A 10,936-nucleotide genomic window follows, 5' to 3' on the forward strand; every position below is an offset into this window, starting at 1 on the left:
GCGACAGCAGTCTCTGCTCTGAGAGAGAGATTTGCTGGCAAATTCCTTTAATTAACTAATTAAATTCCAGTAATTAACACTGCTATGGTTATCAGGCTTAATTACAGTTTGTAAGGAAAAACGTGTCTGCTATATTTGTAATACAGGTGCCATGGATTTAAAAACAGCAAATATTTGCCACAACAAAAACCATCCCTTGTGAAGCTCTGATATTTTACATTATTCAGAATCATTTAGGTTCAGTTGGAAAGGTCATTGACAGCAATCTTGATATATACTTCCATATTTTTTCCACCTGCAATACTTTTTGTTTGCCCAGAGGACATTCCCATTCCCTTTCCCTAGGTTTTGTCAGGGATGTTGATTTAGCTGAGGGATTCAACCTGTCATTTTCAACTGGTGTTTAAAAACAGGCAGTGATGTCCTGTCCCTCAGCTCTGGCAATCTGGGATGTTGCCTTTCCAAGGGTCAGGCTCCAACACAGTTACCTGCAGAGCACAGGAACAAACTCAGCTCTGGGAATTAAACATCCCACTTGGAGACAAGTGCTGGTCCCAGTGCTGACAGGGCTGAACAGCCCAAATCTCTCTGACTGTTTCCAACCTGCCATGGAAACGGCCACAAGGAATTCACTGTTGAATTCCAGCGGGAGAAAGATGCCCAAGGGACATGGATGAAAGGCTGCACACCGAGCCCTTGAAAGGAATTTTCATTCACCCCTCACACACACACTCACCCAGATGACGTGCTTGACTAATTTACGCGAGGTTTATCGGGGATAAAATGCATTTTCTCCAGCGGGGGTTACCGTGGGCTCCCAGTGCCACCTGCTGACAACTGCAGCCAGCACCCGAGCTCTGCTGCTCCAGAGCCTCTCGGCTTTTCCATTCGGTAATTTCCTCTCCATTTCCTTCTATTTATCAGTCCTGGAGACTGAATGTACATCTTCTAAACATTTGCTTCTAGTCACTATCCTGTCCCTCGCTTTCATCTTCCAAGGGTTTCTTTCCACTCATGAAATTTCTACAAATTTTCTAAACTCTTTCAATTCTGATCAGTTGTTCAGCCTGGAGAAAAGGAGATTCAGGGAAACCTTCACTCTCTCCATAACTCCTGACAGGACATGGAGCCAGGGGAGGGTTGGGCTCTTCTCCCAGGGAACAAGGGACAGGACAAGAGGCAACAGCCACAAGCTGTGCCAGGGGAGGTTCAGGTTGGATATTGGGAAAGGTTCCTCTTGGGAAGGGCTGTCCAGCCCTGGCACAGCTGCCCAGGGCAGTGGTGGAGTCCCCATCCCTGGAGGGATTTCACAGACCTTGGGATGTGGCACTTGGGTTAGGAGTGGCTTTGGCAGCACTGGCAGAATGGTTGGACTCAATGATCTTAGAGGACTTTTGCAACCTTAATGACTCTGTGACTCTAATTAGGCCAAGAGCAGCCAATCCCTCAGAGTTATTAGGATGGAAGAGATTATTAACATGTCCCAGGTGGGCACAGAATGTCTCTTCATTCAAATTCATACATAACCCATCTGCACAACAAGCTTAAAATTCAGAAATTTTAATGATTCAATAATGTATTTCATACCCTTAATAACCAATCCCTGAGTCAAGAAATACAAACACCTCTACAAGAAGCAGCACTGTATTGAAAGCAGGCTCTGGGCCAGGAGGGAATAGGAGCCCCAAACCCACTCCTGATTGCTGCCTCATTGCCCACAGCAGTGTTTTCAGCTTTTTGAGGCGTTTTCCTACTCTCCCATCTGCTTTGGACATTGACAACACACCCAAAATGTCTTCTGGGCTGTGGAAGGCATTTGTAAGCATTATGAGCCAAAGGAACTATAATCCTTATGGGACCCTTGCACCCCCTAAGATACAAATAACAGTAGAGCAGGATCCATTCAGGAGCCCAGTGTAATCTGCAGCTGGTTGTGCTGGATGGAGGTCAGACATTCCACACTTCCTCAGGTCACTGCGAGAAGTGTCCGTACTTGCAGGCAGCAGCGAGGATGAGGCCAGAGCAGAGCCCTGTGGTGAGCAGGGTCAGGGCACACACCAGGGAACTGTGCTCCCTGAGCCCCACAGGAACCCTCAGCATCGATTCCTCATATGCCTACAAAGAAAAATAAATCTATAACACTCATTTGAGCTGTTTCTTTTTGACTGCAACCAAGAGGATGAGGAACCAGACCCTGATTTAATTAGCCCATGGCTAAAGCTTCTTCTGAGATTCAATATCAGAACCAGGATGGGACATCTCCTTTTAATTCACAGCCACTGCTGCACTGCACAGCTCAGGAAATGGATCTGCTGCCATCTGTATCCCTGGATCTCTGCTCCTACTGCAGCCACTGAGGGTATGTCTGGAATGCTGCATGGAGAGCAGCTCCCAAGGTGAGCTCAGATCACTAAGTGAACAACCATTTGTTTTTTTCATTGACACAGGGAGCTGCAAAATGTTTATGGACGACAGCTACAGACGTACCAGTGGTCTGCATGTATCTTAAATATAGGAAGGACACGTGTTACAACAACAACAGCCTATTTTATTAGAGAAATTAGTCTGATTTCTGCATCTCTACACTACCGTGGCACTTTGGAACATCAAACACAATTGTTGACCACACTAAAGATCCAATTTTCCTTGGTTTTGAGCACATTAAGAAACTTCACCTTTTCCTAAGCACTTACCCAACCAGGTAACAACCAAGCAAACAGAAGTGGCCTTTTTTAGGATGCTACTCCTTAAATCTTACAGTTTTACCATTACTTTAGCTAGATTATCATCTTCCACCTTGCTATTCCTCTGAAGCACCAACATTGTAAAGACTTTTCTTAATTTGGCCAGTGCCCATTATATCCTAGGATTCCAAGGATATAATTCCAAGGATATAAAAAAAAAAAGAGTCAGAAGAGCAGCCATGCTAAAGGCCAGAAGAGCACAATCCCTGTAAACACAGCAGAAGGGCAGGATGATCCCCACTAAAAGCCAGCCAGAAAGGAAAAAAGGAGCCTGACAAAGGGGGAACCACCCAGCTAGTTTGTTAATGATTAATTACTGTTAGGAAATAATCCTAAAAATTAATCCTGAAAGGTGTTATTCACAGATAAAAGGCAGCAGTTGTTAAAAAGAACCAGAGGGAGAACTCACGGGTCTGTGTTTTGCGGTGTGCCACTGACAGGGACTGCTGGTGTCAGATGAGCAGGGAGTGTCCACTTCAGCAGGTTCCCAGCACTCTGCAGACAGGTGACCTAGGGAAGGCATTCCTGCATCACCACGAGCCAGGCAGGATAAGCAATCAGCCTGCAATTTTTTTTTTTCAAATAAGGGATCTTTTCCCCTACAACAGCTCAACAGAATCTATTCCCTGGGAGCCAAGTGGTGAAACACCTCTGCATGGCCAAAGTGACGCCAGGCAGTCTTTGCTGTGGACTTTGCAACTCTTCCCTTCCTGATACAGCAGGTACCCAAGAAGGAATCTCACCTGTGTGGTATCTTGGCCCTTCTGCCCTTATCAGGGCAAAGAATTCCTGGTTAGCCTGCAGACCCCTCAACTTCAGCCATGTAGTTAGAATTTTTCCCCAGAATAACTAAGTCCCCAAAATAAGTAAGGCCATTTCTCTTCTTGGCCTCCTGTCAGCACACAAAAGATCTCCCTTCCAATACTTCAAAACCTTCCCCATTAATTATTAATAATAAATGCTTTCCTGTTCATAACTAGTAAATGTACCAGGAAGATTTAACACCCCTTTTTTAAGTGACCAGGTAGTCCTGCCTGTCCCTATGCTTATCCCAGAAAATCACTGCTGAAATTATGCACAAGTAAAGAAAAAGGAGTTGAAAATCATTAGTGTGCTTGACTTGGCAGGAATGATTTTGTGAAGGGACACAAAATTTGTAACAAAAATATAGGATTTCATTGTTCACATAACTTGAAATATTAATTGTAGTGGATATCAGGTTCTTGTTTCACCAGAGTTTGAGACTCCAACCATTCCAAGCTTCAGGCAGTTTCCTACATTCCCCCTTTATATAAAGGGAATGCAGCAACAGTGTTAGAAGCCATCTGAATACTTTGATTACTCTGAATAGGTGACAGTGGCTACTGAACATACCCTGCACAGCTCCAGCTGCCAAGGGAAAAGTGGTCAGAGCAGGGGGCCTTTGGCAAACCAGGCCCTGCTGGGATCCTGACAAACACGGATCATGACAACTGCCACGTCTTCCAGCTGGAAAAGCCCAAGCAGCACAGGGGTACAATGGCAGCAGCACAACACAGGGCAGTCTCTGACACAGAGCACTCTCTGACATCCCCCTGCCTTTCATTCTTCCCCTGCACTCGGCGCTGGTGAGACCACATCTTGAGTGCTGTGTCCAGTTCTGGGCCCCTCAGTTTAGGAAGGACACTGAGATCCTTGAGTGTGCCCAGAGAAGGGCAACGAGGCTGGAGAGGGGCTTGGAACACAAGCCCTATGAGGAATGTTTGAAGGAGCTGGGGTTGTTTAGCCTGGAGAAGAGGAGGCTCAGAGGTGACCTTATTGCTCTCTACAACTTCCTGAAGGGAGGTGCAGACAGGTGGGGTCAGTCTCTTTCACCAGGCAGCACTGACAGAACAAGGGGACACAGTCTCAAGCTCCATCAGGAAAGGTACAGGTTGGATATTAGGAAAAGATTTTTCACTGAAAGAATAATAAAGTACTGGAATTGTCTTCCCAGGGAGGTGGTGGAATCACCATCTCTGGATGTGTTTAAAAAAAGACTGGACATGGCACTTGGTGCTATAGTCTAGTTGAGGTGTTAGGGCATGGGTTGGACTTGATGATCTTAGAGGTCTCTTCCAACCTCATTATTCTGTGATTCCGTGTGATTCTTTGGCCAGCACTCAGCCAGGAAGACAACAAGGTCTTTATGAGGGCCGCGCCTTCTGCTTATGTTCATGCAACTACCAAGAGCTCCATCTCAGACACAACCAGATTCGGGATTGCCCAAGAGCATCAATGAGAATCTCACTGTGGCAGCAGCACAGCAGCACCTCCGGGCTCTCCAGAACCACCGAGGCCTCGTGTGTCCCCCGGGCCGGCCGGTGGTACCGCGCGTGCACGGGCACGGCGGCGCGGAAGCAGCGGGAGCAGCGCGCGTCCGGCTCCAGGAACAGCAGCAGGACAAGAGCCCTGGCCAAGTACTCGGGAGCCTCCACGTCAACGACATCAGGAAACAACACTGCCTGCAAGCAGGGAGAGACACGGGAGTGGTTGTGATGGAAATCAAAAACCATTTCCCTCCCTCATTCTAACACTGAGATGGATTCTGATGGATGATCAAGTTGGGAATTCCAGCCTTAAGCTGTTCCAAAATAACTTTTCAAGACTGTCTTCAAGGAGTGACTCCTATGTGTGAAAAGCTCACAGTGTCACTGTGCCTACAGCCAAACCTGTAAGGTGTCAGCAAGGCCAGACCTACACCTCAGGCATGCCAAGGGCAGGAGCTGCCCACAGCCTTTGCACCCATGTTTTAGACCAATTAAGCACCTAAGCAGATAAAAGCCACAGCCTTTGCACATCTCTCTGGTGTGAAGCAAAGACTGGACAGCAGCACAGAAAGCTGGGATGAAAACAAAGCTGCTCAGTCCAAACACACAGCACGTGACTTAGAGCTCACCAGTACCTCTTTGGGGGTTTCCCTTCCACCTTCTGAACCTGAGGCCCTTTTACCACAGCTGATCACCTGAGACTAAGAGAGGAGCAGCAGCTCCCTGGTACATCACCTGTGTGAGAGAGTATCAGCAGCACCAGGGGATGCCAAGCGAGCTGAGCTGCAAGGAGACACCAGGAAGATTATATGGCTTGGCACCTCCTTCCAGGAATTAATCACCTTGTTTCAACGAGCCACACAATGACCAGACATTACAAGTCCCTGAGTCCTTACCTGACTCACTGCCAGCCTCCTGGTGCTGGGGCCATTACCTTTGTCAGATTGTGCTGCTGCAGCGTTGCCAGCTCGTAGGGATCCACGTAGATTCCCGGCGGCAGACGCATTTGAGCTGCCACTGCACATCCTCCTGCATCCTCCCCCAGCTCCACCTTCACCAGCAGGTCCCTTCAAACAGCAACAGGAGCAAAAAATTTACACTCACACCTCAAAAGTGTGGCACAAGACCCCCGAGAGACATTTCTCAGATGAGATGAGCTCTCACACCAAGTGCAACTAATTCTGATCACACTTCCCTGTCCAGCCTTCTTAACCTCAACCCCACATCCATGGCCAAAATGAAGTTTCACTTCTTTGTTAACATCTCAGAACCACCACTGGCCTCCACAAAAGTTTTAGAAAGGGGCCTCCTATTTTCCCTCCACTACAGCTTGTCAATCCCTTGATCCTGTTAATACATTCCTGATATGTGCCCAGGGATCATGGCCCAGGGAGTTGATACAACTGCACATGAAAAGAAGAGAGGCTTCTTCCAACAGAAAATCCCGTGGCACGTTATGCTGATGGAGGGCAGGGTGAGGACTCACCTGTGAAACCCCTCTTTCAGGAGCTCCTGTGTGACAGTGGTGTCCCGACAGGCTGCCTGCACATCTAAGGTGACACAGAGCCAACAGTGTAACAGCACAGCGACCACAGCGGCTGGAAAAGTTTTATAACTCACGAACGCCTCATCTGCAAACCCTCTCCCAGAAGAAGGGAAGAAGTAACTGACTGTGATCAAAGCAGAACAGATTTCTTGGGGTGGGTTGGAAGAGATCTTAAAGCCCATCTTGTTCCAACCCTCAGCTCTGAGCAGGGACACCTTCCCCAAGACCAGGGTACTCCAGGTCTGTCCTTGAACACTTCCAGCCACAGCTTCTCCGGGCCAGAGTCTCCAGACCCTCACGGGGAAGAATTCCGTCCCAATATCCCACCTAACCCTGCTCTCTGGCAGTGGGAAGCCATTCCCCCCTGTCCTGTCACTCCATGTCCCCAGTCCCTCTCCAGCTCTCCTGGAGCCCCTTTAAGCACTGGGAGGGGCTCTGAGCTCTCCCTGAATCCTTCCCTTCTCCAGGTGAACACCCCCAGCTCTCCCAGCCTGGCTCCAGAGCAGAGGGCCCCGCCGCGCCCTCCTTTCCCGGCGCGGTTCCCCGCGGGCACTCACGGAGGGCGCAGAGCAGCGCGCCCAGCGCGGCCCCGGCCCGCACCGGCTCCCGCCGCCCGCCCGCCATGGCGGCCCGCTCCGCACGGCCCGCGCGGGCTGCCCCAGCGCCGCCTGACCGCGCGGGGCCAGCCCACCCCTTGCTCCGCGGCGCCGTGCCGCGCAGGCGTTAGTGAGGGCAACCCGAAAGGGGCCTTCGGCGGAGGGGGCCTTCACCGCTGGGGCTCGGCGGCGGCGGAGCCATGGCAACCGCCCGGAGAGGCGGGACCGGCCCGGGGGAGGAGCGGGAGCAGCGGGAGCAGCAGGAAGAAGTGGCCGCCTGCGCCGCCCGAGGTGAGGGGACGTAGCGGGAGTGTAACGGAGACAGGGAGTCCCTGGAGCGGAGCCAGCGGAGATGCTGAAGGGCCTGGAGCATCTCCGTGCCCAGGAAAGGCTGAGGGAGCTGGGGCTGCTCAGCCTGGAGAGGGGCCCCAGCTGAGAGGGGCCTCAGCCCTGCCTGTCCCTGGCTGTCCCTGGGAGTCCCTGGGAGTCCCTGACTGTCCCTGGCTGTCTCTGGCTGTCTCTGGCTGTCCCTGGCTGTCCCTGACTGTCCCTGGCTGTCCCTGGCTATCCCTGGGAGTCTCTGGCTGTCCCTGGCTGTCCCTGAGAGTCTCTGGCTGTCCCTGGCTGTCCCTGGGAGTCTCTGGCTGTCTCTGGCTGTCTCTGGCTGTCCCTGGGTGTCCCTGGCTGTCCCTGGGTGTCCCTGGCTGTCCCTGGCTGTCTCTGGCTGTCCCTGGCTGTCTCTGGCTGTCTCTGTCTGTCTCTGGCTGTCCCTGGGTGTCCCTGGGTGTCCCTGGCTGTCCCTGGCTGTCCCTGGCTGTCCCTGACTGTCCCTGGCTGTCCCTGGCTGTCCCTGGCTGTCCCTGACTGTCCCTGGCTGTCTCTGGCTGTCCCTGGCTGTCTCTGGCTGTCCCTGGGAGTCTCTGGCTGTCCCTGGCTGTCCCTGACTGTCCCTGGCTGTCCCTGGCTGTCTCTGCCTGTCTCTGGCTGTCCCTGGCTGTCTCTGGCTGTCCCTGGCTGTCTCTGGCTGTCCCTGGCTGTCCCTGGCTGTCTCTGGCTGTCCCTGGCTGTCCCTGGGAGTCTCTGGCTGTCCCTGGCTGTCCCTGGCTGTCCCTGGCAGTCCCTGGCTGTCTCTGGCTGTCCCTGGCTGTCCCTGGCTGTCTCTGGCTGTCTCTGGCTGTCCCTGGCTGTCTCTGGCTGTCCCTGGCTGTCTCTGGCTGTCCCTGGCAGTCCCTGGCTGTCTCTGGCTGTCCCTGGCTGTCCCTGGCTGCAGGAGGGACAGAGCAGGGCCCGGGCTCTGCTCTGGGGGCCCAGCAATGGCACCAGAGCCACGGGCAGGGACTGAGCCCAGAAGTTCCACCTGCACATGAGGAAGAACTTTCCTGGGCAGTGACAGAGCCCTGCACAGACCCCAGAGAGGGTGTGGAGCCTCCCTCACTGGAGATATCCCAGAGCTGTCTGGACACGGGCTGTGCCACGGGCTCTGGGACGGTTCTGCTGGAGCAGGGAGGTGGCCCCAGGTGACCGCTGTGGTCCCTCCCAGCCCGGCCCATCCTGGGAGAGGCAGGAGGGACCAACCCGGCCGTGCCCCGCTGCCCTTGGAGCTCAGGGTTCGGGCCCCCCGGGCCGCTGGTGCGGCAGAAAAGCGGCTGTGAGCGGCGGCGGGCGCTGGCCCGGCCCCGAGCCGCGCCCGGCCGTGCTGCCGCCGCGCTCTGCAAGCCGCCGGTGACGCCGGCAGGGAAGGGCTCAGCCCGGGTTACCGGGAGATCCAAACGCTCTTTGCCGCACATCCGAAGAGCTGCTCTCGTTTGTGTTTCTCGTCTTCGCAGAATCCCGGAATGGTTTGGGTTGGAGGGACATTAAAGCTTCTCTCGTTCCACCCTCTGCCATGGGCAGGGACACCTTCCACTACACCACGTTCCTCCAAATCCCGACCAACCTGGCACTGGAAATTTTTCATTTTTAAGGACATTACTGCATGTTTGAACTCTTTCCTGTGTGATTTTTTACAAAGGAGGAAGTGTTTCCAATTCTGCCTCAAAGTAGCTTTTCAACATTAATGTGATTTTTCTTGATGTGAAGAAACACATTGTTTTTTTGGCGTAAAATATGTTACTTTGCCTTACTGCAGTCTGGAAATCACCTTTATGTTTGACATGTTTTCACTCATTTAAAACCAATTTTTATTGGTTTTAAACCAACAAAAATATTCGTTTCTAACCAATTTATTTTATTCAAAATAAAAGTAACACCTGCACTCAGTGCTGTCCACTGAGCTGGGAAACAGGATGGGCAACAAATTTGAATTTAATTTCATAATTAATTTCCCTGAGCTTTAAGGCCCATTCTGACCCAAACCACTCTGGGGTTCTGCGATTTTGCTGAACTCCTGACAGAAAGAGCAGCCCTGAGAGACTCTCCCATGTGCTTTCCTTTCCCCTGTTTCCCAGGGAGCGCTGCTGCGCGCTCGGATGGAGCCGCGATGACTTTCAGCGCGCAGAAATGCGGGATCTGCTTCCAGCCCCCATCCATCATCCTCATCTACAGAGACAGCAGCCAGGACAAGACTCGCCAGCGCATCATGCCCATCAGGAATTTCTCCAAGTTCTCAGGTGAGGGGATTCATTCCTGCCTGCATTCATTCAGTCTTTTCCTCCAGCTGCATGAGGAGGAACCCATTGGTAGCAGCACCTGAGTGCCCTCCTAGCAGCGTGCAGGGAGGAGCTGTGCTGGGGTAATGTTGTCTCTCCGAGGAGCCCAAGGCTACATCTCAAGCTGAGCCTGGAGGGTTTGGAGAGACCCCTGGAGAGGGTTTGGGAGAGGATGTGTCAGTGGGAGGAGGTTTGTTGGAGCTGCAGGTGCCTGTGCTGGCTCTCCCCAGACTGCAGCAGGGCTGCCGAGGAGCTGAAGAACAACCCTCGGCACAAGGCCTACCTGGAAGGGGTCTCGCTGCGCCAGCTCCAGAAGCTCTACAGCTTGCTGAGAGGTCATTTGGAAGGACAGAGCCTGGCTGAGAGCTTGGAAAAGTTTCAGCAGGAAGAGACCATTGACCCAGAGGAGGATATGAACAAACTGGATGACAAGGAACTGGCCAAAAGGAAGAGCGTCATGGACGAGCTCTTCGAAAAGAACAGGAAGAAGAAGGATGACCCTGACTTCGTTTACAACGTTGAGGTGGAGTTCCCACAGGATGAGCAGCTGGAGTCCTGTGCTTGGGACATGGAGTCGGATGAAGAAATCTGATTCCAGACAAAGATGGGCAGTTCAGAGACAAATCTCAGTGTCCCAGCAGAGAGAACAATGTCATCACATGTTGGCTCAGGAGAGCTTGAGGAGCCACAGCAATCCCAGGCTTAAGTGAGCTTTGTTTAAGAAGCCAGACTTGATTAAATGGAAACTGCATAGCTGAAATTGTTGGCTGGTTTTAGTCTTTTCCTACATGAAATAATTTAAAATTATTTAATCTTTCAATTTTTTACATTTCAGTCAGTTTTGGCTGAAAATTAAATATTCATGTCCTGAGGACACTGTTAAAGCTGTACTGTACAAATAGGGTGATTATTATTGCCTGCTGGGAAGTTAAAGATGTATCAGTCATTCTGGATAAATCAACTCTGCATTGAGAATATTACTCTCACATTTCCCTAGCAATGCTTAAATCTTCAGTTTTAGCTTACACAAAAATAAGTCCTTACATGTAAGAGAAGGAATGTCTTGAAAATTAATTAGTCTTGAAAGTACTTTTGAAAACACACTGATTTCAAA

General features: G+C 51.5%; 2 protein-coding genes across 2 annotated transcripts; one reads left to right on the forward strand and one right to left on the reverse strand.

Annotated features, from left to right (window-relative positions):
- Positions 1-1,544: 1,544 nt before the first annotated feature.
- PIGX (phosphatidylinositol glycan anchor biosynthesis class X) lies at positions 1,545-7,219 on the reverse strand. The gene is made up of 6 exons (XM_053952231.1): positions 7,136-7,219; positions 6,519-6,582; positions 5,967-6,099; positions 5,014-5,227; positions 3,154-3,254; positions 1,545-2,115 (listed from the first exon to the last, which is right to left on the reverse strand). The coding sequence occupies exons 1-6, from the start codon at positions 7,200-7,202 to the stop codon at positions 1,972-1,974; spliced, it is 723 nt and encodes a 240-aa protein (XP_053808206.1). The 5' UTR covers positions 7,203-7,219; the 3' UTR covers positions 1,545-1,971.
- Positions 7,220-7,356: 137 nt separating this feature from the next.
- On the forward strand, positions 7,357-10,582 carry CEP19 (centrosomal protein 19). Its single transcript, XM_053952233.1, has 3 exons — positions 7,357-7,465; positions 9,622-9,783; positions 10,053-10,582. Exons 1-3 carry the CDS (start codon positions 7,375-7,377, stop codon positions 10,412-10,414), a joined length of 615 nt encoding a protein of 204 aa, XP_053808208.1. The 5' UTR covers positions 7,357-7,374; the 3' UTR covers positions 10,415-10,582.
- The last annotated feature ends 354 nt before the right edge of the window (positions 10,583-10,936 follow it).

Source organism: Vidua chalybeata, chromosome 10 (genome assembly GCF_026979565.1).
Source record: "Vidua chalybeata isolate OUT-0048 chromosome 10, bVidCha1 merged haplotype, whole genome shotgun sequence".
Taxonomy (NCBI): domain Eukaryota; kingdom Metazoa; phylum Chordata; class Aves; order Passeriformes; family Viduidae; genus Vidua; species Vidua chalybeata.

Excerpts from the sequence above, each read along its gene's own strand:
- CEP19 (XM_053952233.1), top strand. The coding sequence starts at position 7,375 with ATGGCAACCGCCCGGAGAGGCGGGACCGGCCCGGGGGAGGAGCGGGAG. Across the intron at positions 7,466-9,621 it reads GGCCGCCTGCGCCGCCCGAG|GGAGCGCTGCTGCGCGCTCG; the intron begins GTGAGGGGACGT and ends CCTGTTTCCCAG. Across the intron at positions 9,784-10,052 it reads GAATTTCTCCAAGTTCTCAG|ACTGCAGCAGGGCTGCCGAG; the intron begins GTGAGGGGATTC and ends GGCTCTCCCCAG.
- PIGX (XM_053952231.1), bottom strand. The coding sequence starts at position 7,202 with ATGGCGGGCGGGCGGCGGGAGCCGGTGCGGGCCGGGGCCGCGCTGGGC. Across the intron at positions 6,583-7,135 it reads CGCGCTGCTCTGCGCCCTCC|ATGTGCAGGCAGCCTGTCGG; the intron begins GTGAGTGCCCGC and ends GTGTCACCTTAG. Across the intron at positions 2,116-3,153 it reads ACACCGCAAAACACAGACCC|GCATATGAGGAATCGATGCT; the intron begins GTGAGTTCTCCC and ends TTTTCTTTGTAG.